This window comes from Pundamilia nyererei, unplaced genomic scaffold (genome assembly GCF_000239375.1).
Source record: "Pundamilia nyererei isolate P.nyererei 1_Seehausen unplaced genomic scaffold, PunNye1.0 scaffold00048, whole genome shotgun sequence".
Taxonomy (NCBI): domain Eukaryota; kingdom Metazoa; phylum Chordata; class Actinopteri; order Cichliformes; family Cichlidae; genus Pundamilia; species Pundamilia nyererei.
In genome coordinates, this window is record NW_005187449.1 from 2,192,295 (window position 1) to 2,217,599 (window position 25,305).

Genomic DNA, 25,305 nt, shown 5'->3' on the forward strand with positions numbered 1-25,305 from the left:
TAAATTAGTTTTTTCCCCTAATGAAACTGTCTATTTTGTCACGGAAATGTTACATTTTCCACATTTTTTTTCTTTTGTCTCCGTTTAGCATGAGTATTTAAGGAAGATTTTACTGCCAGCCCTTTAATTTTGCCCCTAAAACAAAAAAATCAAAGATGTGCAAAGACTGTTTTTAGGGTAGAAAATAGGCTGTGCCATTTCCCTCGTCTTTTTTTTGTCCTGTAGCAGAGTTCAGGAAATTCCTGTGGCTGTCAGGACTTACCTCATTTTCTTTTTTAACCAGAGCTTCCCAGCGATACCCTAAACAAGGCCTCCTCTGTGTCAGGGATCTCTCAAACAACGCTCGCTGCCTGCTAATGTTGGAAGCACCTTATTAGTCGCTGCACTGAACATTTACTTAGCTGGCTCCGGCCTGCACCAGGACAAGCTGCCAAAGGCTGGAAAACAAGCTCATTAAAACCGCAGAACTGCTCTCTGTCTGCGTTCTTTGAGAGTGCAGCCGACAATGAAACACACTCAGGACAGGTTTTATGTTTCTTTTTACTTTTGGAGAACCCCTGAAAGGAGCTTTCAGGGGTTCTCCGAACTCATGTTGGTCTGTTTGTGGTCCTCTAACTGTAAACTCATACAGACAGGATGATAATCACCACTCTTTGATTGCCAGTCAGAATGTTTCCAGTAACTGTTTCTTATCTAAGGAGTGTAATTTGAAGGTCCACCCACAGATGGAAAAAAACCCCAAAAAAACGAACTCTGTTGCTTAATTCTTGTATTCGTTGACCTTGTTTTTATGGAAATTCTGACTCACTTTGGCACATTGTTGTGCATTAGAAGTCTTCACAGAGCTTTGTGAATTTAAATCAAGGCAGAAAATGTAATGTTTTTCTGTCTGCAGGCAATAATGTAATAAATAACTTTATTACAGAATCCGTCACTTTTATGTTGTTTGCACATATATTAAGATTTCTGTACGTTTGTCCAGATGGTTTTGTCTTCTTCTGTTTGCACACAGAAATTGGAAACAGGAAAAAGTCTGAACTATCCTAAAGTTATAGCTTATGGCTTCCTGCAGCTTACAACAACTTGACAGTTCACGGTCCGTTGAGACTGGAAACTAGCCAGTTTGTAGCTGAGGTTTGACCTCCTAACACAGATCAACTGAAACTAGATGGGTTTGAAAGAGAGCAAGGTAGCTTGTTTCAGCGTGAAACAGACCAAGCAAGCCTTTCACTACAGTTCAGCTAAAGCAGAAGTGAAAATATGTGAAGCTGAGCTGAGATGAAGCAGCAAAAAGTTCTGATGAGCAGATGAGCTCCTTGGCGTTTGCAGAGAAGACGACTGGCAGCGTGATATCAATAAATATCTCTTTATTAGTGCATTAATGTACATCGGAATGCAGAGATGGTCTCAGAGCCTTTGGAAATATTCTGACAGTATTGCACATTCCAGCATGGAGTTCGGTTCCTCGTCCGGGTCACACGATGAACGCCTCCTTCGCCCCCTGCTGAGGGGAAAACAAGAAACACCTGTGAGGTCACATTCGAGTGTTTGAGAGAACGAGGCCCGCCTGATCTGTGACAATCTAAAATATCACCCTAAACTATCACAGCATTCAGGGTTAGGACCGAGGTCGGCATGACGCCTGCGCCCTGCATGTGAGCTGTGGTTTCTCACAGAGAGAAAGTTCCAGGCTCTCGGCTGCATCTGAATCCAGCTGAACTAACTCTGCCTATGTTACTAGCTTTAAAGACGCTTTACAACAAAGAAGGAAGAAGAAGAACAACAACAACAACAACAACAACAACAAAAATCAGGGCTGATGGAAGCATTTCGTTTTTCGTTTCACTTGCTTGGGACATGGAGGAAAGATGCAAACTAAACGTAGCATTAACTGAAGAGCTGCTTCAGGTGAAACCAGCCTGAATCCCTTATCACCTGGTTTCCCGTCACAGCTGCAGTGAAAGGAGATGCATTTCTCTGCTCACAATGTGAAATTAGTCTGGCTTTAAAGTAAAATGAACAGTTATGAGAAGCTGATTTTAGAAGCAACAAAAATCAATGTTTGGGGGATGAAAAACAAAATAAAGCCTGATCGTGACACAATAAATCATCCATTAATTTTCTTTGATTTATCCAGGTCCGGGCAGCCTAAGCAGAGAAGCCCAGATCTCCCTGTCCCTGGGCACCTCCTCCAGTTTATTTGGGGAAACACTATATAGAGATATAATCTCTCCAGCATGTCCTGATGGGATGTGCCTGGAAAACCTCATCTAGAAAACCCCCAGAGGCATCCTTGTCAGATGCCCAAACCACTCTCAAATTACTGAACTCCTTACCCTCTCTCTAATGCCTGATCTGATCTCCTGCAGGAAATCTTTCTAAAGGTACGACATCGCCTACTTAAGTAGAGAGATCCTTGGCGCTACTGATGCTCACGATGGTGCATTATGTGCTAGTTGCTATGTGTTTGTGTCCCAGTGTCAGCCGACTGAAACATAACATGTTGGGCATTTTTTCCCTCCTGCATCCTCGCTCTTTGTTGTGGTCAGGTTTCTATGGAAGCGGACAACAGTTTATACCAGTTTCCTCCACATGTATCTGCAACATCCTGGTTCCTTTGGTCACTACTCAATCCTTTTATCTCAATCATCTTGTTTTAATAACGATAAGTCAAATTAAAATTCAGTTTAATGCATAGCTTTGCTATCTGTAGATTTCCTCTGCTTATTCACACTCACCTGCAGAAATCTGCAGCCTCAGTTTGACTATCACGACATTGATTCATCAGAACAAATCCACTCAGTCGTTCATCATCGTTAATTAGATATTGATTCGAGCATCATAAACTGCTAAATGAGCACTAAGCACTTAGTGTAGATGCCAACAGGAGCCTCCACAGCTGTAGCCAGCAGCACTAATGGTTAGCAGACTCACTGAGAATCTGAGCTGCTTACAACAGTTTATTTCCTGTCTAAGCAACAAATCTGCTCACTAACACACAACATAAGTCCAGCATTCCCTAAGTATCCATTAAATGCCTTCAAATGTATTTTCATCACTATGTGGATGACAGGATAAAAAAAATGCAGTTAAAGATTGCACAATGAGGATCTGCTGTTAAAACTGTATTTTCAAGATGCACAGATGTCTGTCGGTGAAGGTCAAACAGACCTTTTTGCTTTTGCAGACCACGTGCACTTAAATGTGCAGTAAAACATCTGTTTTGACCAGGAAAAAAACTCATGTTTGGAAATGCAAACGTGCACATACAGTGAACTCCTGAACAGGTCTTTTCCTGCCTGATATATTCTGAGAATGGCGTCTTATCTTAACTTCTAGCTCATCCTGTTTTATTTCTTTACATTCCCCACTGTCAGCTGTTTACCTTGCTGAGTTCAGGAAAAAGCTCCAGCACAGCGATGTCCAGCAGGACGTACGTCATCTGAGGAAGAGAAATGATCAGGCCAGTTAGAGTCAGCAGTTAGAGTCAGAGGGGAAACGTTAATCTCCTCTGACTGTTCATTGTGCCAGTAAGACAAAGTGAAAACATGCAGGAAGTATGTCAGTACTGAAAGTTAACATCCAAACACTCCTGATTTCAGATATTAATTTATCTTATAGTTCAGAAAACATGCATTTTAGTCTTTCTGCTCACTCAAACATCACCATTGGCAAGAGCAGCAAATTATCCCTGAGTCATAAACCAGTGATGACTCAGTTTAATGTAAACTCAGCCTGAGAGGATCCCTGAGAAATAATTTAGCGGTGTTTAAGTACAATGTGAGTGGGAAGAGCTGCACAGTGATGAGCTGAAAACAGGACAGGCTCAACTGAAAGTCATCGGCTTGCATCCTCAGAGTGTGGCATTAAGCAAGTACTGGCGTGCGTGTGCGTGTGTGTGTGTGTGTGTGTGTGTGTGTGCGCGCTTTATAAAAGAACACTTCCAGTGAAGAAGAAAAAAAAAAAAAGGCACCTGACTTCAAAAACCTCGTGTTTTCTGTTTTCACTGTGTGTGCATGTGTTTGCACTTATGTGCAAACAAACTACACAATGCAGCAGAGCTCGCAAGCAAAAATGTAGAAGAACTCATCTGTTTAACAGATCTAGAAAAATCCAACATGAATGCACAGAAATTTGCATTGCTGCGGTGGTCGTTTAACACATGTTTACAGCATTTACACTGGAAGAAAAGTGTGATTAACTGAAGCTCAGATTCAGGACCGCTCACAGGAACTTAAAACCTTTCGTGGACTGACAGGGAATTAAGGGAAACATTCACATGTAAGTGAAAAAGCTGGGACCAGTAAACATGTAAATCAGGACAGCTGTGAGCACAGCCTACACAGGCTGCAGGTCTGCAGTGATTCTGTCTTTTGCAGCTTTGTATAAAATCAAGTCAATCTGAATAAACTTCCCACCCCACTCATTTAGAACCAGCTGATTTACAGTAACAGTGACAAGTTGAATTAATCCATGTAAGATTTTACCTTCGTGCTATGAATATTTTCACAGTTACAGCCCCTCTAAGTTACTTGAGTGGGTCCAAACGTGGCGTTTGCCAACATTTCTGAGTATAAGAGCCAGCGACACAAAGTATATTTTCTAACACAGTGGTTTTAAACACTTCCTGTTAGTTAGTGTCTTTAAATTCTTCTCTGATAGGATGAAGGTCTGCTGGCATCAGAGTAATCAAGCTATCAAACAATTTCTGCACTTTTCTACAAAGTGAAAGCGCTTAGTGCAAGGCGTCATGCATAGGGAAGGGTATCGTTTAAGTTTTATCCGATACCGGTGCCAAATGAGTACTTTTGAAACGATGCTTAAAGAATGGAGAACACAAACTTTGGACCCACCCTGATGCTAATGGAAAAATGCACCCTAACATTACATTACACATCACCGTTGAACCTGCCTGAACATACAGGAAGCTCTCGTAAATGCTGAGCTGAACCGTGGATTAGGAGAACGACTGTTTACCTGCTTGTTGAGCAACGGCTGCTGAAAACTGTCAAACAGCAGCTGGATACCTTCATACTTCGACTCCTCGCCGATGCACTTCACCACAAAGTCTGAAATCGAAGCACATCGTCCAGCTTTATTAAGCCATGACTATGTGAAGCATGCAGATTTATTGAGTTTGACCCGAAACCTGTTAAAAAACACACAGCAAAGACCAGGACTGTTTGTCTATAAGATCAGAGTAGAAGAGTTGGAGGACAGTCGGCAGAGACACTCTTCAAACTTCCAAGCTCTTTGTGACTGTGTGTTTTATGAAGTGCTAGGCTAATACAAGTTATTCATATTATTACACTGGAAACTCTTGTCTGAGCAGAGCAACCTGGAACTGCAGTCCAGAACTTTAGATGTAAGAAACAAAATACTCAAATTGATAACAGGAAGGAGATAAAGTGGCGCTCTCGTTTCCAGGTTGTAGTTAAAGCAGCTACGTTCTGTGCAGGAATCCAGCTGTAAGAAAACCTCTGTGTCTTTAAAAGCAGATGAATCTCTTCCGTACCGTGAATGACAAAAGGAAAAGCATCACGGACAATGCCAGTGTTTAAACTGGGACTTTAGATCCAGTATGACTGGCAAACTGGGAAGTGAGAACACCTCAAAGGTCTTGTGGTTTCATTTCCACTTTTACTTTTAAAGTCACAGATCAAAAGAAACTGCCTGCACGCTCACAGCTAACTAAATGTTATTACCCCCTTTAAATCAGATTTGTGACGTGTTTAAAACAGGCTCTGAGATGTTCACTGGCACTTTAGAAGAGTCGGATTTTAACACTGATACAGTAACATACTTTATTATCTTTATTGATGTTCTGATATGATAGGGTATACTGCGATGTTGTGCTGATATGCACAGCCATTATTAATTATAATGTCTCAGAGTGAGCAGATAAACTTTGAGCACAGCTTCGGGTCAGAGTTTTGAAGCTGGAAGTTCAGGATGTGACGTCATAAACCGGCGTGGCCTGGTCTGCAGAGACAGCCTCACTGAATACTTCAACGTGAAACATACCAGGAGATGATTATTGCTTATTAATGATTACTGTGACTGAACTAAAACCCGACCTGGCAGGTACTTCATCATCTCCTCGAACGTCTGCTTGGCTCTGGCTTGTTTGGCCTCTGCTGTTCGTTCCTCGCTGCTTTCACAGAAGACGGCGTCTGCAGAAATGAACAGGAACAAATCACAGAGTTAATGTTTCCTCCTTTGTTTTTGGAAACTGAAACATCTGCACAGAAGCAGAGATTTTCTGTAGGGTCACACAAGATGAATCATCTTCAAAAACAAGTTTTTTTGTCCAATTAAAAGGTGCTTCGTTCTCTGCATCAACACATTGACACATCGCTGCTGATCACGTGTGCCGAGTGCTCCGATTTCACCTCAGCTGAAGATTTGTTAAGAAGTTCAGTGGCATCAACCAAACCCACTGCCTAGAGGCAGTGGGTTTGGTGAGGAATTGGTGAGGAATTGAGGAATTGACAATTCCCAGAAATTCAATTTCCTGGCAGGAATGTAATGATGGCAGCATGCTGGAAGCTGTCTGGGCACACCTGAGGAGATGGGAGATCTGCCAAACCTAAATCAGATGCAGCTTCTGAGATTTATGTGCAGTTATAACCTTCTCTCTGATTAGCCTTTTGAGCCCTTCGCAGGATGAGGAAGGATAAAAGGAATCATTCTGGAATAAAAAAAACAACCCTTTGATGTACTAACTGCAGGTTTATATTGCTGACAGGATTCAGATCTGCATTTTTATGATTTGAACGTTAATAAAATACTCAGACTCTCTTTTCTTTCCGGTTCAGTCACTGTTGACTCAAATCCTGAGCTCAATAAGTTTAACTCCTACCAGCTCAGATCAAGGAACAGCTATCGTGGTGATGCAGGAGCTTAAAATGATGCTCAGGTTGAGTCGTGAGGCTTTTTTTTGTGTAACATTTAAAAAGCAAGAAAAGACCTTTCCACATACTGACGCTTCTTTTGGGGTCATAAACAATCCGAACACCTTGGAAATCATCTTAAAAGCAGCGATACTGAGGCCGGAAATAAGAAAAGACTTTATCGGTGCGGGTGGCGTCCTACCTCGGAGCTGGGTGATGAGGGAGACCACGCGGTGCTCCTGAAGGATCTGCTCCAGTTTCAACTGCATGTACTGATCCATGTAGGCTTCGAATGTGCTCTTCAACAAGATCCTCCCAGCAGACAGAATGTGATGCAGCCAGTCCGGCATGCGAAACACCACCCGGCCTGCGAGTTCAAACACCAAGACGGATACAGACAGTCAGGCCCGAATCAGTTCAAGAAACACAGATCGAAACATCTCAGAGGCTTTAGGTGACCAATCTAAAGTCTTCTAATCATAACAGGTCTGCGCGTTCAAAGCAAAATCTCTGCTTAAAGAAACGAAAGTAAAAAGAGCTTCGGTGGGACACGTTAGCACGATGGCTGCTTTCTAAGCTAAACTGTGGGTCTGTGATTAACACAAGTGTCTTCATCCCTGCTTTGATTATCAGTACAACGTGTATCATGTTACCATTAAAGGCCACAGTATCTGCTGCAGGAGGAGTGAAACGTAGAAAGGAAATCATTGGATGCTTTCCTTCAGTAATTTTTCCCTCAAATGTTCTGACTGCAAGAAATTCCAGCTTCCAGCATTTCCACATGTGTGCGATTTGGTCCCGTCATCGTCGTGTTTCTGACTTCGGTTACTTACACGGACACTGTGACAGAGGCTGTACAGACTTCCTGTAAAGCTGTGATCTTGCCTTTAGAGGCTGCTAACGGCTCCTCGGGCTCACTCACCGACATACATCATATAGTCGTACATGCCGTCCACAGTGAACGTCTCTGCGAAGAAGTTGGGGTTGTGCTTCCTCTCCGACAGGTTGCCGTTGTTCTTGAACAGGTTGCTAACGAGCTGCAGGACAACGAGCACATACAGTTACCTCGTAACGATTAAAATGCTCGACGTAATTTAAAACATGAAGAAATATTGAAAAAACAAGGCTAAGCTACAGACGAGCACCTGCAGAGGATCTTTAGTTCATAACACACAGGAGACAAAGTCTTGAACAATCAGGCCCCATCTTATCCTAGTGACCCCACAATACCGTGTTGCTTTCATAGAGCATATACTTCAAAGTAGAATGGGACACAGAACCTTCAGTTTTCAGGCTCCCATCTTGGATTCAGGAGACACAATCTGTACTTTTGAGATTAGGATTAAACTTTCCTTTTCACCGGTCGCAGCAGATGGCCTCCCCTCCCTGAGCCTGGTTCTGCTGGAGGTTTCTTCCTGTTAAAAGGGAGTTTTTGCTTCCCACTGACGCCAAAGTCCTTGCTCATGGGGGGTCCTATGATTGTTGGGACTTTCTCCATATGTACTATTGTAGGGTCTACCTTACAATAACAGCTTGAGGTGACTGTTGTTGTGATTTGGTGCTGTATAAAAAAAACTGAATTGACTGATTAGATCTTCTTTTCTTTGAACCGGGCTTCTACAAGTATTCATGACTAAATGCCAGGATATGACTGAGGCTCAGACATGGGGTTAAAGCTTCCATATGCATTTATAGGACAGATGTTTATTACCTTCTTGTTCCCCGCTGTGGGGCTGATGATGGTCAGCTCGGGCCGGCTCGGTTTGGGTTTGGGAGACTCGCACGAGTTGACGAAGGACTGAAGGAACCGCTCCAGGTTCTGTCCTCTCTGCAAAACACACGTCAGCGAGTTTCACAACATGTGCAACATATCTGCAGAAAGTCTATTATAGCTTATCACCTACTATCATTAAAGCTGCTGATATTGAGATTGTGGAGTGTTTACAAGTATTTAGGGATTTTTCTTGACCGTAAACTGTGTTTTGAACCTCATGCTGATGCCACTAAGTTCACCAAACACTGTTCTTTTTACGGAAAATGAGATCTTTTATCTGAAATGTTGTCCTTATTTTACAGGAGTTTTATTGTACCTGTTATTTCTTTCTGTATCACTGCCTGGTTCGGTAACACGACTCTGAAGAACAAGACTCAGTTGGGACTTTTGGTGAAAACTGCCAGCAAATTCTCAGGGAGTTGGCAAGACAGAGTTTTGGCCGTTTATAACAAGTATGTGAGGAAGGTTCATTCTATTGTTAATTGTTTTAAGCATCCACTTCACAATGACTTTGACTTGCTTCCCTCTGGCCGTCAGTGCAGGAGCACTGATGAATAGGATGTTTGTCGTATCGGTTCCTGAAATTCTTCTCACGATTTTCTCAACACAATTTTTTTTTTTTAAACTGAAACAGTTGTTTTACTTGAAGATATTTCCCACTCATTTGCTCGAGATTCATTACATATTCATTTATTATTCATGTATGGTGGGACACAGCAAAATTTGTGGGTCACAGAAAAAAGAAAAAGTTCAAGCACTGCCCCCAGGTCAGACTTTTTAAGCTTACAGCTATATACACTGCCAACCAAGACAACCATAACCAAAATACATCTCCGTCCTTGAATATACAAGAAAGCTCTACTCTGTGGGTAAATTCCACCTTAAATGAAAAAACCAGGGCAACAACATCAGGAACAGGAAACGATTAGATGTATTTTTAGACATCGTTTTTCTTCGAGACCCTGTGAATTTGTCCTAGAGGTCGGGTCAGCTGCATGACACCAGATGTCATTGATCACAGACTCTGTTTGTGGGGTTTGGCATGTTTCCGGCTGTTTCTGTATATCTGTGTGTATATTCCCAATGCTTGTGACTGCCTGCGACTCTAGAGGTTACACAAAACGAATCGTGAGTAATTTTGCTTTCTGGTTTTGGCTCACAGTGAAATTCTGGGTCTGCAGAGGGAAATATCAGCTTACCAATAAGACGTGGCTTTTAAAGGTGGGACACAGAGAAGCTGCACTTTCACACGCTTCTAAAATCACTCCAGATAACGGGAGACGTTTGCTTCATTAACTGAGATAATGCCTTCGCAAAGTCAAAAGAAAAACAGAGAAGATCCCCGGCTCAGGAAGAGATACTCACCTCCTTTATCAGCTTTCCAGGAACAGACTTGAAGATTTTTCCTGTAGAAAAAAAACAAAACACTTTAGTCACAAACCGAACACAGAAAGATGGCGGCAGCGAGCGCTGAATGAAAAATTATGATATTTGCTCCCATAGTAACATTAACTGCTTTATACAGGTTACAATGCAGAAGCACTGATGTTAACAGTGCACAAATTCAATTAATATAAAAGCATGACACGGCCACTGACACCAATGCTATTTAGTTATTTCATCACTTTCTTAAGTCAGTCTGAGTTTTATACAAATGTTTCACAATAAAATTATTTTAAAAGAAAAAAGTAATAATGAGAGATTTTAATTTGCAAAAAAAAATGTTGAGTAAAGACAGACATGATGGCATCACTGTCTGATTATTAATCACACGAAGTAGAAAAAGGTCAGGCATGTTCACTGTGAGTAAAAGTCAGTGAGTACAAGCTGATTAAACCCCATTTACCAGTAAACCAGCAGCTACCGCCAGCTTTCAAGGTAGAGTGCTTTGTTACTTCATGCAAGAGATGACTTCAGTTATGGCGTTGAGCCATCCATCCACAATGTCAGTTTGAATTTGAACCAGAATAACCGACAGTGACTGTCTTATTTCTTTAGTGGGAGAAGATGAACTCTCTTAGACTGCACGTGTGCAAGACATGCAGCACAAAGTCTTCATTTTGACTTCATACTCATGCTGCTTTGCAACATTAAATAATGGAGCAGATTGCAGTTTCTGACGGTGGTCGTTCTGCTCTGCAGCTGTGGCGAGATCAGTGTAGTGACACATGGACCAGGTCTCCACCGGCTACAGGTGAGCTAACAGCACCCTTTATTAGCGCAGCTACTCTGAAATAGTCACATAAAAAAACCCCCAAAAAAAACAGAGGGCATGTGCGATGCGTTAGTTACGTACCCAGGTTGACATCGGGCAGCATCCTGTCCAGGAACTGATGCTCCACAAGAGGAGACAGGAAGTCGAACAGCAGCTGGCTGTTGCTGAGCTCCGGATGCTGTAGGAGAGCCTGCGCACAAACACAAAGAGCCAAGAGTCAGACTGATGCTCACCTCTCAAATAAAGACTTACAGAAAAATACAACAAGCGCTCAAAGTCATCAGGCCAAGCAGCGGTGCATAGACTAACTGATAACTTTACTGCTTCTCTTAGGTTTGTTTTTCTGGGGGCGAGATGCTTTATAGACTGACCAATACCTGCAAATATTTCTCAAATTCTTCCCTTTTAGATTCGAGGAACTCGTAGTTCTTTGGTCCGATGATTCTTTTGGATGGAAGCTGTGCATCTTCAAATGGGCCTGAGAACAAAGTCAAGCGGGGGAAAAACGGGGTAAAATACCAACAGCTGAAATATAACACGGTCATTTGATAAAGTGAGGTAGGTACATAGACTGTATACGAAGAAAGGACATAGCCAGGCTGTGGTTTGTGGAATCCTTTAACATTAAAACCAGATGCAAGAGCCATCACAGAGTCTCCATCTGTTGGCCATTACAAAGAACTTCACTTTCCACTTTTACCTTTCAGCCCTTTTTCAGCAGAGTCCATCTCTTATATACAGTCTCTGGTTTTGTAAACACTGTATTACCGTGGAATTCGGTGAGTTTTGACTCCAGGACGTAGAACTCCATGTACTTCCTTTGCACCAACCACTTGTCTGCTTCGTGATCAGCTAAAGTAGACGAGAGCAAAAGCCATTACATCATCTGACTGATGAGTCACTGAGTCTGGGCTACCTCACAGGACTATTTCTGATTATATAACAAACAAATGTCTGCTCTGAGCAAATAAAACCTCATTAAAGGTTATTTTCCTACAAACATCTTCAGGTTCGTCTGTGCAGGAAGAACCTGAACCTTCCTCTCCGCTTGCTCACCGTTCTTTTTGTCGTTGCGCTCGACGTGGATGGAGAAGACTAGGATCCGCTCCTTCTTGATGTCGTCGTCGTAGAAGTCGATGTAGGGGATGGTGATACTCCAGGCCAGAAGGTTCCTCTGGGGTTCAGGTGGGATGGCCGGCTCGTCGGGGGAGTCGTCTTCCATCACAACTGTGGCCTCCTCCACCTTCAGGACGGACAGAGGAGACTCACAACTAAGACATCGAGCACCGATGTGGAAAAACCATCGATCTATATTTAAACGCCGCTGCACTCACCATATCGTCGTCGACGTCATTCATGGCGCTGGACGGCAGTAAGGCGCCCTCCATGGTCGTGCTCTTAAACACGCCTTTGATTTTACTGCCAATTCCTCTGATACCAAACGACTCCCCTCTTTTGGACGCGTTTCTAAAGATAACAGAATATTTCATCTCGTTTCTCTGGACTCCATTTACTGCAGGACAAATTCACACGGAGGATTTCTCTGTGCGCTAGGACGTGTAAGTAAAATGTAACCAGAATACAATGATCTGCAAATCATGTCAAACTCGTATGAAGTTAAGTACAAAAGAGCACTTTGCTGAATCACCGTTCCGTTAACAGCACTCGGTCTGCGCTTGGAAACTTGATAAACACTCTTTAGACTCAACAGCTCAGTTTGCTTTCATAGCACTCCAGATGTTTTCATATCTGGACTCAAACTTAAATCATCATAAACTTCCCGCGGTCTCGCTCTCCTTTACTTCTCTAAAGCGTCTTCATACACGATCATCTTAGTAATTAACTTCTTCTTTTAACCATTACACGATTTTTCCAGCATGTGCCAGAATTTTTTTTAAAGATATGTCATTAGATTTTGGGTTTGTATCTTTTTTATGTAACACAGGTTTGAAATGACTTGCAGAGGAGTGCATTCTTTTATCATCATTAAATTATCATTATTATTATTATTGACAGTTCTTTGCCCTCAATTCTTTGGAAACGTGTTGTGTGGTGCACAAGTCATGCAGCAGGCATGAACTAAGAAAGGACAGCCAGCATCAGCATGTCTGTACTTCTTCCTCAAGAATTTTGTATTTAGTAGGACATCTGGGGAAAATCTGTTTGCCTTTCTAGCACTAAACGCACGACCGCTGAGTCCTGAATCAAGAACAGTGACTAGAAACGAAAAATCAGTGTCAGGCAAAAATGCAAATGCGATGCAAAGACTCAGTGCTGCTCATCCGACCACAAGGAGAAATTCTAATGACTCTCCAGCATCTTTATTCCATCTTCTCAAGCAGGAAGTTAAAATCGCTGAGCGAGCATCACGCAAACAAATCTGCGGTCAGCAGTGCTCTATCCGCATGCATCGTACCGTGTGCTGTTTGCAGGCAGTTTCAGTGCAGACGAGCAACATGCTGCTCGAGTGCTTACCTGGTCTCGTCCCAGCTGAAGCTTCTGGAATAAGAAGCGCATCTAAAGACGGGCGTTTGGACAAAAGACAACCTCAGAGAAATAAACATGAGCACAGTGAGCTGCTCTGATTGTGTGCTGCCTCACAGTGAAAGGTTTACGGTGGTCACTGCGAACACAACGCTCGAAATGAGGAGGAACAAACCAAATTACTCGGACGTGTTTGTGTTTATGCACGTGTTGACAAATCTGTGTTTTCAGAATAAATGCTTCCCCCCCACCCCCTTTCATTGTTACTTTTTTTTTAAATTTTAAACACCTATCAAAATAAACACGTGAAGTTTAGTGCAAATCACAAACCTGCTGACTTTCGAGCTCCTCGCTGGAGACTCCACCCCCTTCAGCAGGTGTCTGAAGTACTGCGCGGAGAAGAGAAAAAGGTACATAAGTAGTGACTAATATGAGATTCTGAAAGTCCTGATAAATGTACGATGGAGTGTGATCAAAATATTTCAGAGAAAAGGACAAAAGCAGTCAAATTTAAATCGGGTACGTTTTTGGACAAATTGGTGAAAAAGAATCTGTAAATAATCCTGTAAAAAAGTATTTTAAGTGTAACAAATAGAAGTCAGATCAACTTCCTCTTCATTTATATAACTTCCAGCTTCGTGTATATATAGCTATTACCTCAACACTGTTAATGAATAAGAAATTAAACTCACTAACGGCTCCAGAATTCTATTCTTGGACTCTAGAGTAACTTTGCATGATTCACAGTTCAGAATAATCTTTATGTGTCACACACTGGACCTTGGATGCAGAGCCTTAGTTAATATGATAAAAAAAACTTTTTAGGTCCCTGTGTTTGAGCTGATTCTTCCGATTTCTCCTGATTGGCTGCCCCTCACAAACGTAACGTCAACCATATTAGGGATATCGGCTCTTAAGCTGAGAGTATGGAGGAGGCTGGGCTTTTGGCTCAGGTTAACCCGTGCACCTATGACAAAGTGGAACAAACAAGGCAGCTAGCAGCTGAAGCACAAACTGGTGACCTTGTGATGTTGTGCTTTGATGTGCTGCGTTTGTGTGGGTCAGTCTGGTTGCAGAGGTCTTACCTCATCGCTGTGACAGAATATGGGCGTGAAGACTCTTTCCAGTAGAGACAGGACATGCTCGTACGCCTCAAACAGGCAGCGCATCTGCTGCAGCTTCACCACCTCAGTGTACGGACCTTTGGCGACTGACAGAGAACACGAGCTGATGTCACTGCGTGCTTCCGCTTACTGAGTTACAGAGCTTAGAGAACATGCTATATACATAGGTAACACAGGCACGTCAAACACCATCGTAACAGTCATGTTTCACAGTTTCTATGAACTGAATTTTGGATCCGATTAAACCTGAGCGGCTGTTTTCCAACAGCGTCCACACATACAAGGTTCCAAAATCTTTATGCGCACGAAGCACAAACAGATTTTCTTTTCTTTGTAAGAATAACCAGAACGTGTGCAAAACACAGAAGATAAACAGAAATATTTAAAGTGTCCAACTCAGTAAACACAGGATTTAACTAAATATATACCAACACTTCAGCCGTCATTGTGTACTCTTGCACAGACTTGTAAATACCAACTAGTCTTCAATTCTCTCATATTTAATACTTTCTCTTCTTTTTTCCTATTATTATTATTATTATTATTATTATTACTACTACACTGCTAAATTCTGTTATTTTCTTCTTAATATAACTGCACACTCTCTACATGCTCATGTAAAGCTGAGGAGCACAAGCCAAAGAATTTCATTATGATAAATGTGGCTACACTGTTTATCTGTACGTGACAATAAAACTTGAAACTTGAGATATCCCCACAGGCTAACAGGGGAGAATGTGCATGAAAACACAGTCAGTGCACACAGCTGATGCAATGAGCTTACACTCCCAGAAACTGAGTGCCAGAAGAGTTTGCATGGCCAGCAGTGTATACGGTCAATAATCAGAGCTAATGATCGAAACAAAATATTAATATTAAAATATTTCAGTTTAAACTGATGCAAACACCAGCTGTGGATCCATAAGCTGTGAAATGAAACACCATCTTCACCAGCGCAGGTTCAGGGGGTCTCACGATGTTCGATATCAAACACCATTTGGATGAAAATGGAGCCACGATGCAAACAAAACTTTCCATCTTCGCCCTGCTGCTGTCAGGAAAATCTCACACAATCAGTCACCTGAGTTATAATAACAATGGTGATAAATGTGATGGCCCCACATATGGCACCGACTGGCTGGTGTTTAGACCTGTAATCGTGCTCATTGGACCACTTTTGGACCACGCTTATTTAACCAAGAAACAACAATGCTATGTAAACTGGTCAACGCAGTGAATTTGCAATAATTTAGTAGTTTTTGGTGACCTTTTCTTTTTTTTTTTTTTAGGTCAAATCAGTGACAGTTTGTTACAGGTAATCACTGGATTTAAAAAAAAAAAAAAAAACTTGTGTAGAATTGGACATTAATCGCTTCCAAAACACTCTGTATCAAGAAATTTGATGGAATTTGAAGAATATTTCATAAGAAAATTAACAATTAAATTTTCAGAAATGTGAATGAAACCGTTCACAATCTGCCGCTTGCAGTTACAGAGCATCATACAACACAGCTCATCTCTGAGCTTTCACATTTAGCTTCAGGTCAGGTGACAGGTGTTAAAGCCTAAAGGCGAGGTAACGATCATGCAAACAGCAACTCTCACCGTTCCTTATCTCTTCTACGATGAACGGGTCGAAGCTGATCTTGTCGATGCTCTCCTCGAGGCAGTACGTCTCGTACATGTGCACCACCTCGCCGTGCAAATGCAGCAGCTCAGAGTCGCTCAGTTCCGGACGAAGGATCTTATCGTTAAGCTCCTCTGGGGGGAAAAAAGTTTTATATAGTCAGTCCGACACATTTATATAACAGGCTCCAACAGGGACCTCACTGCATGTCTAAGAACTCATAATAATGATAAAAAATAAAAAATAAAAAACTTTATTAATCAAGTTACAAACTGCTTGACAGAGAAACATTTTCATGCTTGCTGCATGTAAGTGGAGCAAAACTGTTTACAGGATGAGCTGTATGAGGAGATCAAATGTATGGACTCCTACCGACGGCGAGGCAGAACTGCAGCACATGCACGGCTCCTTCCTGCTTCAGGAAGTTCATGAAACGAAAGAGGAGATCCTGCTGCTCCCTGATCTCTTTCAGCTCCAGCTTCAGCACCTGTAGCACCACACAGGGAGGGTCAGACAAGCTTCAAAAATAAATCTGCGCCACATTCACACTGTGTGGAAACTGATCAGAAAATGTTTATTTTTTTTATAAATCACTACATGTTTATACAACTTATAAATAACACCTTACACCAGCCTCCAGACCTCAAATTAGACCCTCGATTATTATTCAGGCTAAGAACAAAAGGGGATCATGTTTTAGGGATCAACGTTGTGGCTATTTACCATATAAGGTTTATTATTATTGTTATTAGAAACACCAGTTCAGTAAATGTATATACACTTGAATTTACTTATTACATTTATGAAGTTGGGAAAGTGCTGTTTAAGTTGACTTAAATTGCTTTAAATAGAAACAATTCCCAGCTCTATCAGGAGAAGTGTGATCAGACCTTCATTCTTAGTTTGAGCTGCTGAAGTCACAGCAGTCTGGAGGAAAAGCTTTTCTCCTGCCCTGTCGCACTCTGAGGTACTTACAGACGGCTTCTGGCTTCTGATTTGATGCGTTTCTTCGTATTTCTGTAAAAATGGAACCAGTGGAGACGGAGGCTCTGTGGCTGGCTCCGGCTGGACAGGACAGATTCAAAGAGGCCATTAATTCAGAACACTTGACTACAATTAAATTAATTGATTTGAGTATAAACGAGTGAAAAAAAAAAAAAAAAAAAAGACTCTTCATCTTTAATGTGTTTGTTTTCCATGCTGGACACATTGTATGTTATAGGTCCACTGTGCAGGATTTAGATCACCTACTGGCTGGACTCAGGTCTGATGTTTAGAGCTTTGTTCATAACGGTAAACCTCAACGCGGAGCTTATAAAGGAGCTGACAGGCTGAAGTGAAAGGTTTTGGTTTTAATTCAGCTGGAGATAACTGGATTAAAATGAGCCTCCTGAATCTACACTGTGACACGGTCTGTCATAGCAATGTCGGCTCTCCTCCACACTTGACCTTTAAATTTTGTGGGGCGCAGATAAAAGGAAGGCGGTTCACTTACTGGAGTATCATCAACAAATAGAAGCACCATGAGGTTCACTGTATCCTGAAAAGGAGGAGAAACAGGACATGATGTAAAAAAAGTTTTATACTGTCACAGCGTTTCATCATCACATTAGGATTCATATTGTATAAAACATTTATAATTTCACCAATTTAACAGATAATCTTGATTAATTTTGTTTTAATTTATATATTTTTATGTGATTGAGAAAATGCAGTTCAACAGTTCAAAACACTGAACTGATTTGGGGATTTTACGTACACATATTTGTTTTGGTTTTTTTAAATCAAACTCTGATGCACCAAAGATACAGACCAACGCGATCATGTGGTTACTTACAGGGTCGGCCATGAAGTCCATGGTTGGTAGGATGACGGATCCAGCCATCACCTCCCGCAGCAGCAGAGCCAGAGACCTGCACCACATGAAGCAAAAACCAAAGCTCAGAAATTTATCAGAAACTCTGCCTGAGACTCCCGCGATGCATTAAAGTCGTATAAGAACACCTAACGAGGCAAGAGAGAAGGTTTATGGTTTTTTAGATCCAACCGACTTGGAACTTGATGGACAGATTAGAACATTTGAAGGTATCTGAGAAGAAACCAGCTGCAAACCAACTTCAGATAAGTGGAAGAAATCGATGGATGGCTGGAAACTGGACTGAAAATCTCCTGTTCAGAGTTTGAGAGCTACAATGGAAATCTAAGAGAAAGAACAGAAATCGTCTCTGTACGGCGGAACGATGAAGGTGTGAAAATATCAAAAAGTCTCAGATGCAGAAAAACACTTCATTCGGTCGTCTCTGTACCTGCAGTCTGTGGCTTTGGGAGGCATGACATAGGGAAACAGCATCTCCGTGAGCTTCCTCAGGTACAGCAGCTCGTCTCTCCGGCTGTGCAGAGCGACGTGGAGGTCGGCGCCATATTCGTCCAGAGCCGCCTGCTGCAGGCCGTCTACAGTCTTCACTACAAACAGACATAAATATTAGGGTGCAACCCTGCACCGAGTGAACCCCACGCCACACAACCACAGCCAGCATGCTTCCCACAGACGACTGAATATAACACGCATATTAGAAATGAAGCACGAGCGGACACGTGTATACCTCTTTGGTGGGCTTTTGCAATAATTTCAATGTGCTTCATCGCAGCTTTCATCACTTTGTCTGCAAACACAGCAGGGATATCAATCTGCCAACAGTGAGAAACACACAAAAAGTAACGATTAACACAAAAATCATCAAAAATAGGCACCAGACACGGCGGTGGGCAATCATTAAAAACAGCACTGCATCCGATCCGTTTGAGATTTGGAACATGTTTCTGAACGGAAATCTGAGTAATCCAGTTGATTTAATTTCACTGCAGCAAACAGAAAACTGACAGTCGGCTCCAGGAGAGTTCACTGACACTTCCAACAAAATTGAGCCAAACAAGCTTTGTTACTAAATATATTATTAATTATTATCTTTATTATCATTATTATTATGTAGCATTTTACTATATAGATTATTTTTTTCCTGTCTTTCAGCTCGGCTATAATCAAATAAACTTCACACGTTACCTGTAATTGGATAAGTAATTAAAACAAAGCTGATTAGTTTAAGGCCCGAGGAATTATACTTCTGTTTATTTCTAAAAATCAACCACATAAACAATGTCATAAAAACTTGTGGCTTTGGAAACACATTGAAGGTTTTTTTAATATTATTTCATACTATTTATAAACTGGATTTCACTCTAAACCAGCTGCTGATCTCATTTTCAGTGGAGCAAATCTGTAATCCTCACAGTTTGTTTTGTGAGAAAGAACATCACCTTCTGAGCTCGGCGGACAAGCACCGACGCGAAGAAGCGAAAAGTCATCCTCAGTTCATCCAAACACGCCTCGTCATCTGTGATGTCTCTGAAACCAGAGGCGGCAGTTTAAAAAAAAAAACAAAACACAAACGTCTTTACCAGTACATGGGTAAAAACATGCTTTGAGCTGTCCTCCTACCTGTACCAGGGGTACACAAAGTTCTCAAGGACTAACTCGAACACCTGCGGGGGAGGGCAGTAGAGAGGTCAGAGAGGACCACATAATCACATCTGGATGTTTCACTTAAGCTCATGTCCAGCTGTTGAGCTGAGGTACCTCTGCTACTGAGGCGTCCACCTTTGAATGAACCTTCAGGTCCAGCCATGGCTGATAGTTTTCTAGGAGCAGTGTCGGCCTGCGGTTAATGAAAGAAAGTCAGTCAGGTTTATGATTGATTGTTTCGTCTGTTTGCAGGATTTTTACAAGAAGACTGATGGAGCTGCACGAATCTTTGCTCAGTTGTGGGGATTGTTCTGATCTTTGAAGTTGATCCGGTGGGGGAGGTGTGGGATGCCAGATCAGGCGCCTCCTTCCAGCCCTCCTCTCTGCTCTCTCCTATCTTGTCTCTTGTCTAAATTCTCTCTATCACCTTTTCTATTCCTTTGAAGAAGTCAGGCTCCATAAATATTAAGGAGGTAAATATTATTTCTCAGTTGCAGTGAATTGATAGAAGAAAATAAATTGTAGAAAACTAAACAGAAGAAAGTAGAAGAGAAATAACAATTTAACATAAACCAGTGACACACCCCGGGGCCTGATCAACCCTGGCAGGGCCTTCTTAGATGAGGGTGTCTAGTGATAATGACAAAAACACCCGATGAATCCAAGGTCCACTACTGATCGAGATGATTTTAATATGATCATCTCGATCAGATCTCTTAATCCCTAAACCTAAACAAGGAAGGAAAAAAATGGTAGAATAGCTTGGGATAAAAGAGCGAAACACCCTGTGAAGTTGAGGCACACAACGATGTGTCCCACTGGTTAACTTTCTGGGATGCCTTTCCTCATAACAGCCGTCCCTCAAGACTTTCTTACGGAAATAGGAAAAAAGAAAACATAAATAGGAAAAAAAAACTGATTTCCAAAAGCACAAGGGATGTGTTTCTGGGGAGACAATCACCTGACGGACCAGTTGCAGGAACCAAAATATGCTAAGAATTGCGCTGGGAGACACTTAAAAGAAGTGGAGGATCTATCGATTTTGTGAGGAGAGAAAAGATGAGAGGTAAGTGTGTTAGCCTGACTATTAGCCTAAAAATCCATCATCATTATTATATGAATCATGATAAAACACACCTATCATATTTTGGGTTCCTGCAACTGGTCCGTCGGGTTATTGTCTCCCCAGAAACACTTCCCTTGTGTTTTTTCTATTTCTGTTGTGTTTTGTGTGCTTTTGCAGCATTTTTCTTATTGCTGGTGTTTTCTTAAGTGGCATTCCATTTGGCCTCTCAGGGTCACCGTACTTTCTCCATTTGAAGCAATGCACTATCATCTAGTCCTTTTACTGAATCTGTCAGGACAAGCAAGGCATGCAGTGGCTGCCTTGTCAGATCTAAAAATAGGCATAAATTAAAATGTACCAAAGTAAAGCGACCTCTCTCCTTTCATCTCAGACAGCTAGAACTCCTCACCTGTTGATTAACAAATGCATCCAGGCTTTACATCACTGCCATCTTGTGGCAGCAGTCAGCAATTGTTGTTGAAAGCTTCTTAAAAATCGCATAGAATTTGTTTAAAGGGCGTGTCCATCTCCCATCAACAATCACTGGAGCTGTGCAAGCGGAGAGGCCAGAAGCCTGTTTCTGGCGGTTTGCACATGCATTGTGGAAAAATCTGACAGCAGTAAACTGATAAGAGACCAGCGTGCGTGACATGGTGTCAGTGGCTGTACTTTCACTGCTCTGAGTGCAGTCACGGCCAGCAATCCATAACAGTAGTTATTTATAACTTACAATTCTTCAGCCAGGAAGGAGTGCAGAAAGGTGAACATATCCATGTAGAGCCCAGACAGGCGGCACAAACTGTATGTTAATATCTAATCAAATGTATTTAGTTAAATTGGTACATAAATAAATTGCAGAGGAATTGAGGTACAGTTATCATCTGGCTTATTCTGAGGTTTGAAAAATGATGGTTATCTTCTCAGTTTAACCAGTCAGTGTCAAGCCCCACACAGGAATTTACAAGTGGAGGTTTTCATGTTGTGAATGCATTTAAAGATGTTGCCAGATTTTTAAAAATAACAATAACAATAGTTGAGAACTAGTACCTCTTCTCTGCAGTTTGATTTACTTTGAAACATCTCAGAGCTCAGCCATCTCTGCGAAGCTCTCGAAAAAATCCACAAATAAAGTTTGATTATCTGATCGTGAAGTGCGTTTCCTTGATTAAGACCAAATCTTTTCTGCTGTTAACCAATCAGCCGACAGTACTGTTAATCTTTCAGACTAACACCATCTGTTAAACATTTTCTAGTCTGAACATGTGGGGTCAGAGGTCAGGTGAACGTACCGGTGACGCTTGCATTTGACCTTCCCGCACACGGCACAGCTGTGACCCAGAGGAAACAGTTCCTGCTCCCGTTGCTGTGCAAAGGAAGAGAAACATCAGTCAGTAAAGATGTACACTTCATCACAGAAAATCTGTCTGTGTGCAGAAATCATCATTCAGTCAGAGCCTCTCAGGTAAAGGTGTGTGCCTCACTCTGCTCCTGGGCTTCCCGGTGAACAGGACGCTGGGAAGGAGAGTCTCTGGTCTGAGGGAGCAGTAGAAAGTGGCAAAACCAGCCAGGAGCGACCAGAACACCATCAGGATGTGAATATACCTGCAGGGAGAGCATTACACAGACTCTCCATGTGAATGAGGAGATGAACTAGGGCACCACCTAGTGTTCACTCCCTGTGAACTGCAGCAGTGGACGTGATTTCCACAGACAAAGGGTCATATATTCTATTTCAGGCAAGTAAAGAAAAAGTGAGGTTTTTGATAGTTTCAGCTTAAAAATCTGAAAAACAAAAACATGGTAAAGGAACAAAAGTAGAAACTGGTTCTAGCTTTTATTTTGCATAATTTATGTGTGACAGAGCAAACTCATGCTTCCCATTGTAAATATCCATGTAATTTAGAACAAACATCTGAGGCAGAGTAGCTCCACCCATCTGCTGTTCAAACCTTCTGTTTATGAGGGGACAGCCAATCAGAACAAAGCTGGCTTAAAAGTGGAGATTAAACAGCTTGTTTTAGATACACCTTGAACCAAGGGGCTGCATTAAGGCCCAGTATAAGACAGACTCATACAAAACTATTTCATTAGAGTCCAAGAATAAAAAGACAGGAGTTCAAGCTGAAAGTGGGAGAGTTGAAGATGTTAACATTTTCTATGGGAGTGACCAGGATGGAAATGGAAAGAATATAAATGAGTCGATCAGAGGTACAGCTCAGAGCTGCCAGGCAGGAGGAAAAGAACAAGACCTCAGAGGAGATTCATGGATGTAATGAAGGAGTACAGGCAGAGGGTTGACAGAGGAGGATGCTGGGATAGGGTGAGATGGAGGCAGATGGTCCACTGTGACGACCTCTAAAGAAGATTTGTACCCAACAGGGGTTTTACTAGTTTACAGTGGACCTTTGAGGGGGACGCTGTACACCTAAGCATGACTGGACTGCATTTAGTTTAGGCAAAGAGTGTATGTTACCTGGCTTTGCCGATGCCTGTGCACTTCCCATTTTACTTTTTGGTCATTTCTAAGAAAAACTTAAGCAAATTAAATCTGATTTTTCTTTGGAGGAAACCCATAACCAAAAAAGGCAGATACACAGGAAAGACCTGCCTAATAAACTGCCACCTGTGGTGTTTGAGGAAATTTCAAGTGTTAAGATTTTGTGAAATAAAGTATGCCGAATTTGCCTTTGGCACCTCTTTGTTTGTTCTGTGACTTCTGTTGTACAGATATATGTCGGGGAGGTGCTCTGACAGAGAACAAAGCTTAAAAACTAAATATTCTCAGGCAGGTTCTGCCCTGCGCCTGCTCCTTGGTCTACTGACTGACCAGGTGCAGGTCACAGTGCTACACACGAACCGCCTGACACTTTGCACGTCGGTGAATCTTCCAGGTGAATGGGGTCATGTGAGCTCACCTGTTGAGCAGCACCGTTAGCGCGAGCATAGACACCAGGACGAAGCAGGTGAGCGGATACTGACGGCCGGCTTCCCGCAGGACGTGCACTTTAAGCCGCCGCTTCACGTCCTCCACACACGTTAGTATTCCCGCCATCCGGTCAGAGCAGCGGCAGCTCGGACATGACCAGAAACAGCCGGGCACGGCTCGGGCCTGATCCGGACTTTCTCCCGCACAGCTTGACAGTACACGGCTGACCCTCCGGGTGTCGCGGGCATTAGCCTGAACGTAGCGCTTAGCGTCAGAGCCGTGACTCTAACAGCCACAAAACAGGCTCCGTGGCACGAGCCGAGGCTGCTGCGCACTCTGCTCCCGAACAAAATCCACTCTCTTCACTTTATAAAGTTTTCACTTCGTGGTTTCGGAATAATTTCCGACGTCTGACACACTTCCTCAACAGATGGAAAGAGTTGTAATCGCACCGCGAGTTGCCAGGTCTATGGAAAAACGTAAAAATCATCGGTACCCGCCTCTTTAAAGGCTCTCTGATGGGCGCATGACCAGCAGATAAACACGTTTCAAGCACAGTCAGCTGAAGCTGAGGGTGGGATTTTTCCACTTGATACGTCAGTAAACAGGGATTACTATTTATTTTATTTACGTGTGTACAAAGAAGTGTCCTTTAAAGTGTAAACAATAAAGAAATATCAGATTCATCTAGTTACTTTGATTTTAGGACAGTCGGAATTTTATTTTTTGATATTAGCATTACTTATCTTTTTTTTTTTAGTTTAAATGTCAAAATTAGATAATAATACTAATAGAATATACTGATTAAGTCAGTTATATGCCAAGAAACAAAATTATTGTATATTTATTTTCTATTGAAACACTGGACTCCCAGTATTGCTTATAAATCAGTTAAACATCGAGCTGTGAATTACTTTGGGTCACGTGATTTAATCTGTATATTAGCTGAATAAAAAAAGATTTGATTATCTTTCTTGAGTAAAGCATTTTACTGTAACTGTATGAAACCGTAACTTCTTCAGCAGACATGGCAACCCTTGACCTAAGCAACGCCACTTCCGGTAAGGCGGTTTGTTTTGATAAGTTTACAGTGAGAATTAGAAATGCTGGGGGTTGATCATTAGAAAGCGAGTTTCTGTTCTTTAACTAGTAAATAATCTGAGATCAGGCTTTTCATAACAAGTTTATTGTGCGATAATTTAATGCTCAGGGGGACAGGACATTCTCATTTCTGATGTGATTTAAATTGGATATTCAGAACTGTTTGGGTATCTACAGCAGGGGCGGATCTAGAAGGGTGGCATGGGGTGGCAAGTGCCACCCTAAAATGATCCCTTGCCACCCCAAGTGCCACCCCAGTTTTGCATATGACAGTGCTGTTTATTAAAATAAGATAGCATTAACAGTTTGAGCGTAGTTACAGTCAACAGTGAATATAAATGCTAAAATTGAAAATATTGCATAGTGTTACCCCCCCTCCACCATTAACAAATGGTTCAGCCCATAGCAGGACCGGGTGTTGTGCCAAAAAGTGATTGTCTTACAAAAACTGATTTCCAATGTTTCTGTGTATTTTTTATGTGTGATATCTTTACGTATATTCGTAAATAGACTTCGGTGAACAGGGTTTACAAAGGGGTTATATAGAGAATTAAAAAATTATCCATTTTTTAAGT

The 25,305-nt window shown here is 41.9% G+C and overlaps 1 protein-coding gene across 3 annotated transcripts; it reads right to left on the reverse strand.

Moving 5' to 3' along the window:
- Nucleotides 1–1,347: 1,347 nt before the first annotated feature.
- On the reverse strand, nucleotides 1,348–24,141 carry LOC102197191 (sorting nexin-14-like). Of its 3 annotated transcripts, none has more exons than XM_005732746.1 (29): nucleotides 23,619–24,141; nucleotides 22,185–22,305; nucleotides 21,993–22,066; nucleotides 19,752–19,830; nucleotides 19,614–19,657; nucleotides 19,433–19,520; nucleotides 18,721–18,805; nucleotides 18,424–18,580; nucleotides 17,955–18,030; nucleotides 17,613–17,657; nucleotides 17,093–17,182; nucleotides 16,490–16,604; nucleotides 16,096–16,251; nucleotides 14,452–14,576; nucleotides 13,697–13,755; nucleotides 13,358–13,381; nucleotides 12,217–12,349; nucleotides 11,939–12,125; nucleotides 11,651–11,734; nucleotides 11,260–11,360; nucleotides 10,964–11,072; nucleotides 10,033–10,073; nucleotides 8,605–8,721; nucleotides 7,816–7,930; nucleotides 7,096–7,260; nucleotides 6,078–6,173; nucleotides 4,978–5,069; nucleotides 3,386–3,442; nucleotides 1,348–1,504 (listed from the first exon to the last, which is right to left on the reverse strand). In XM_005732746.1, the coding sequence occupies exons 1-29, from the start codon at nucleotides 23,753–23,755 to the stop codon at nucleotides 1,475–1,477; spliced, it is 2,802 nt and encodes a 933-aa protein (XP_005732803.1). In that variant the 5' UTR covers nucleotides 23,756–24,141; the 3' UTR covers nucleotides 1,348–1,474. The 3 variants fall into 3 exon arrangements, with proteins under 3 accessions (XP_005732803.1, XP_005732802.1, XP_005732801.1); XM_005732745.1 differs by having other exon boundaries at nucleotides 1,348–1,501; nucleotides 13,358–13,399; XM_005732744.1 differs by having other exon boundaries at nucleotides 13,358–13,399.
- Between the last annotated feature and the right edge of the window lie 1,164 nt (nucleotides 24,142–25,305).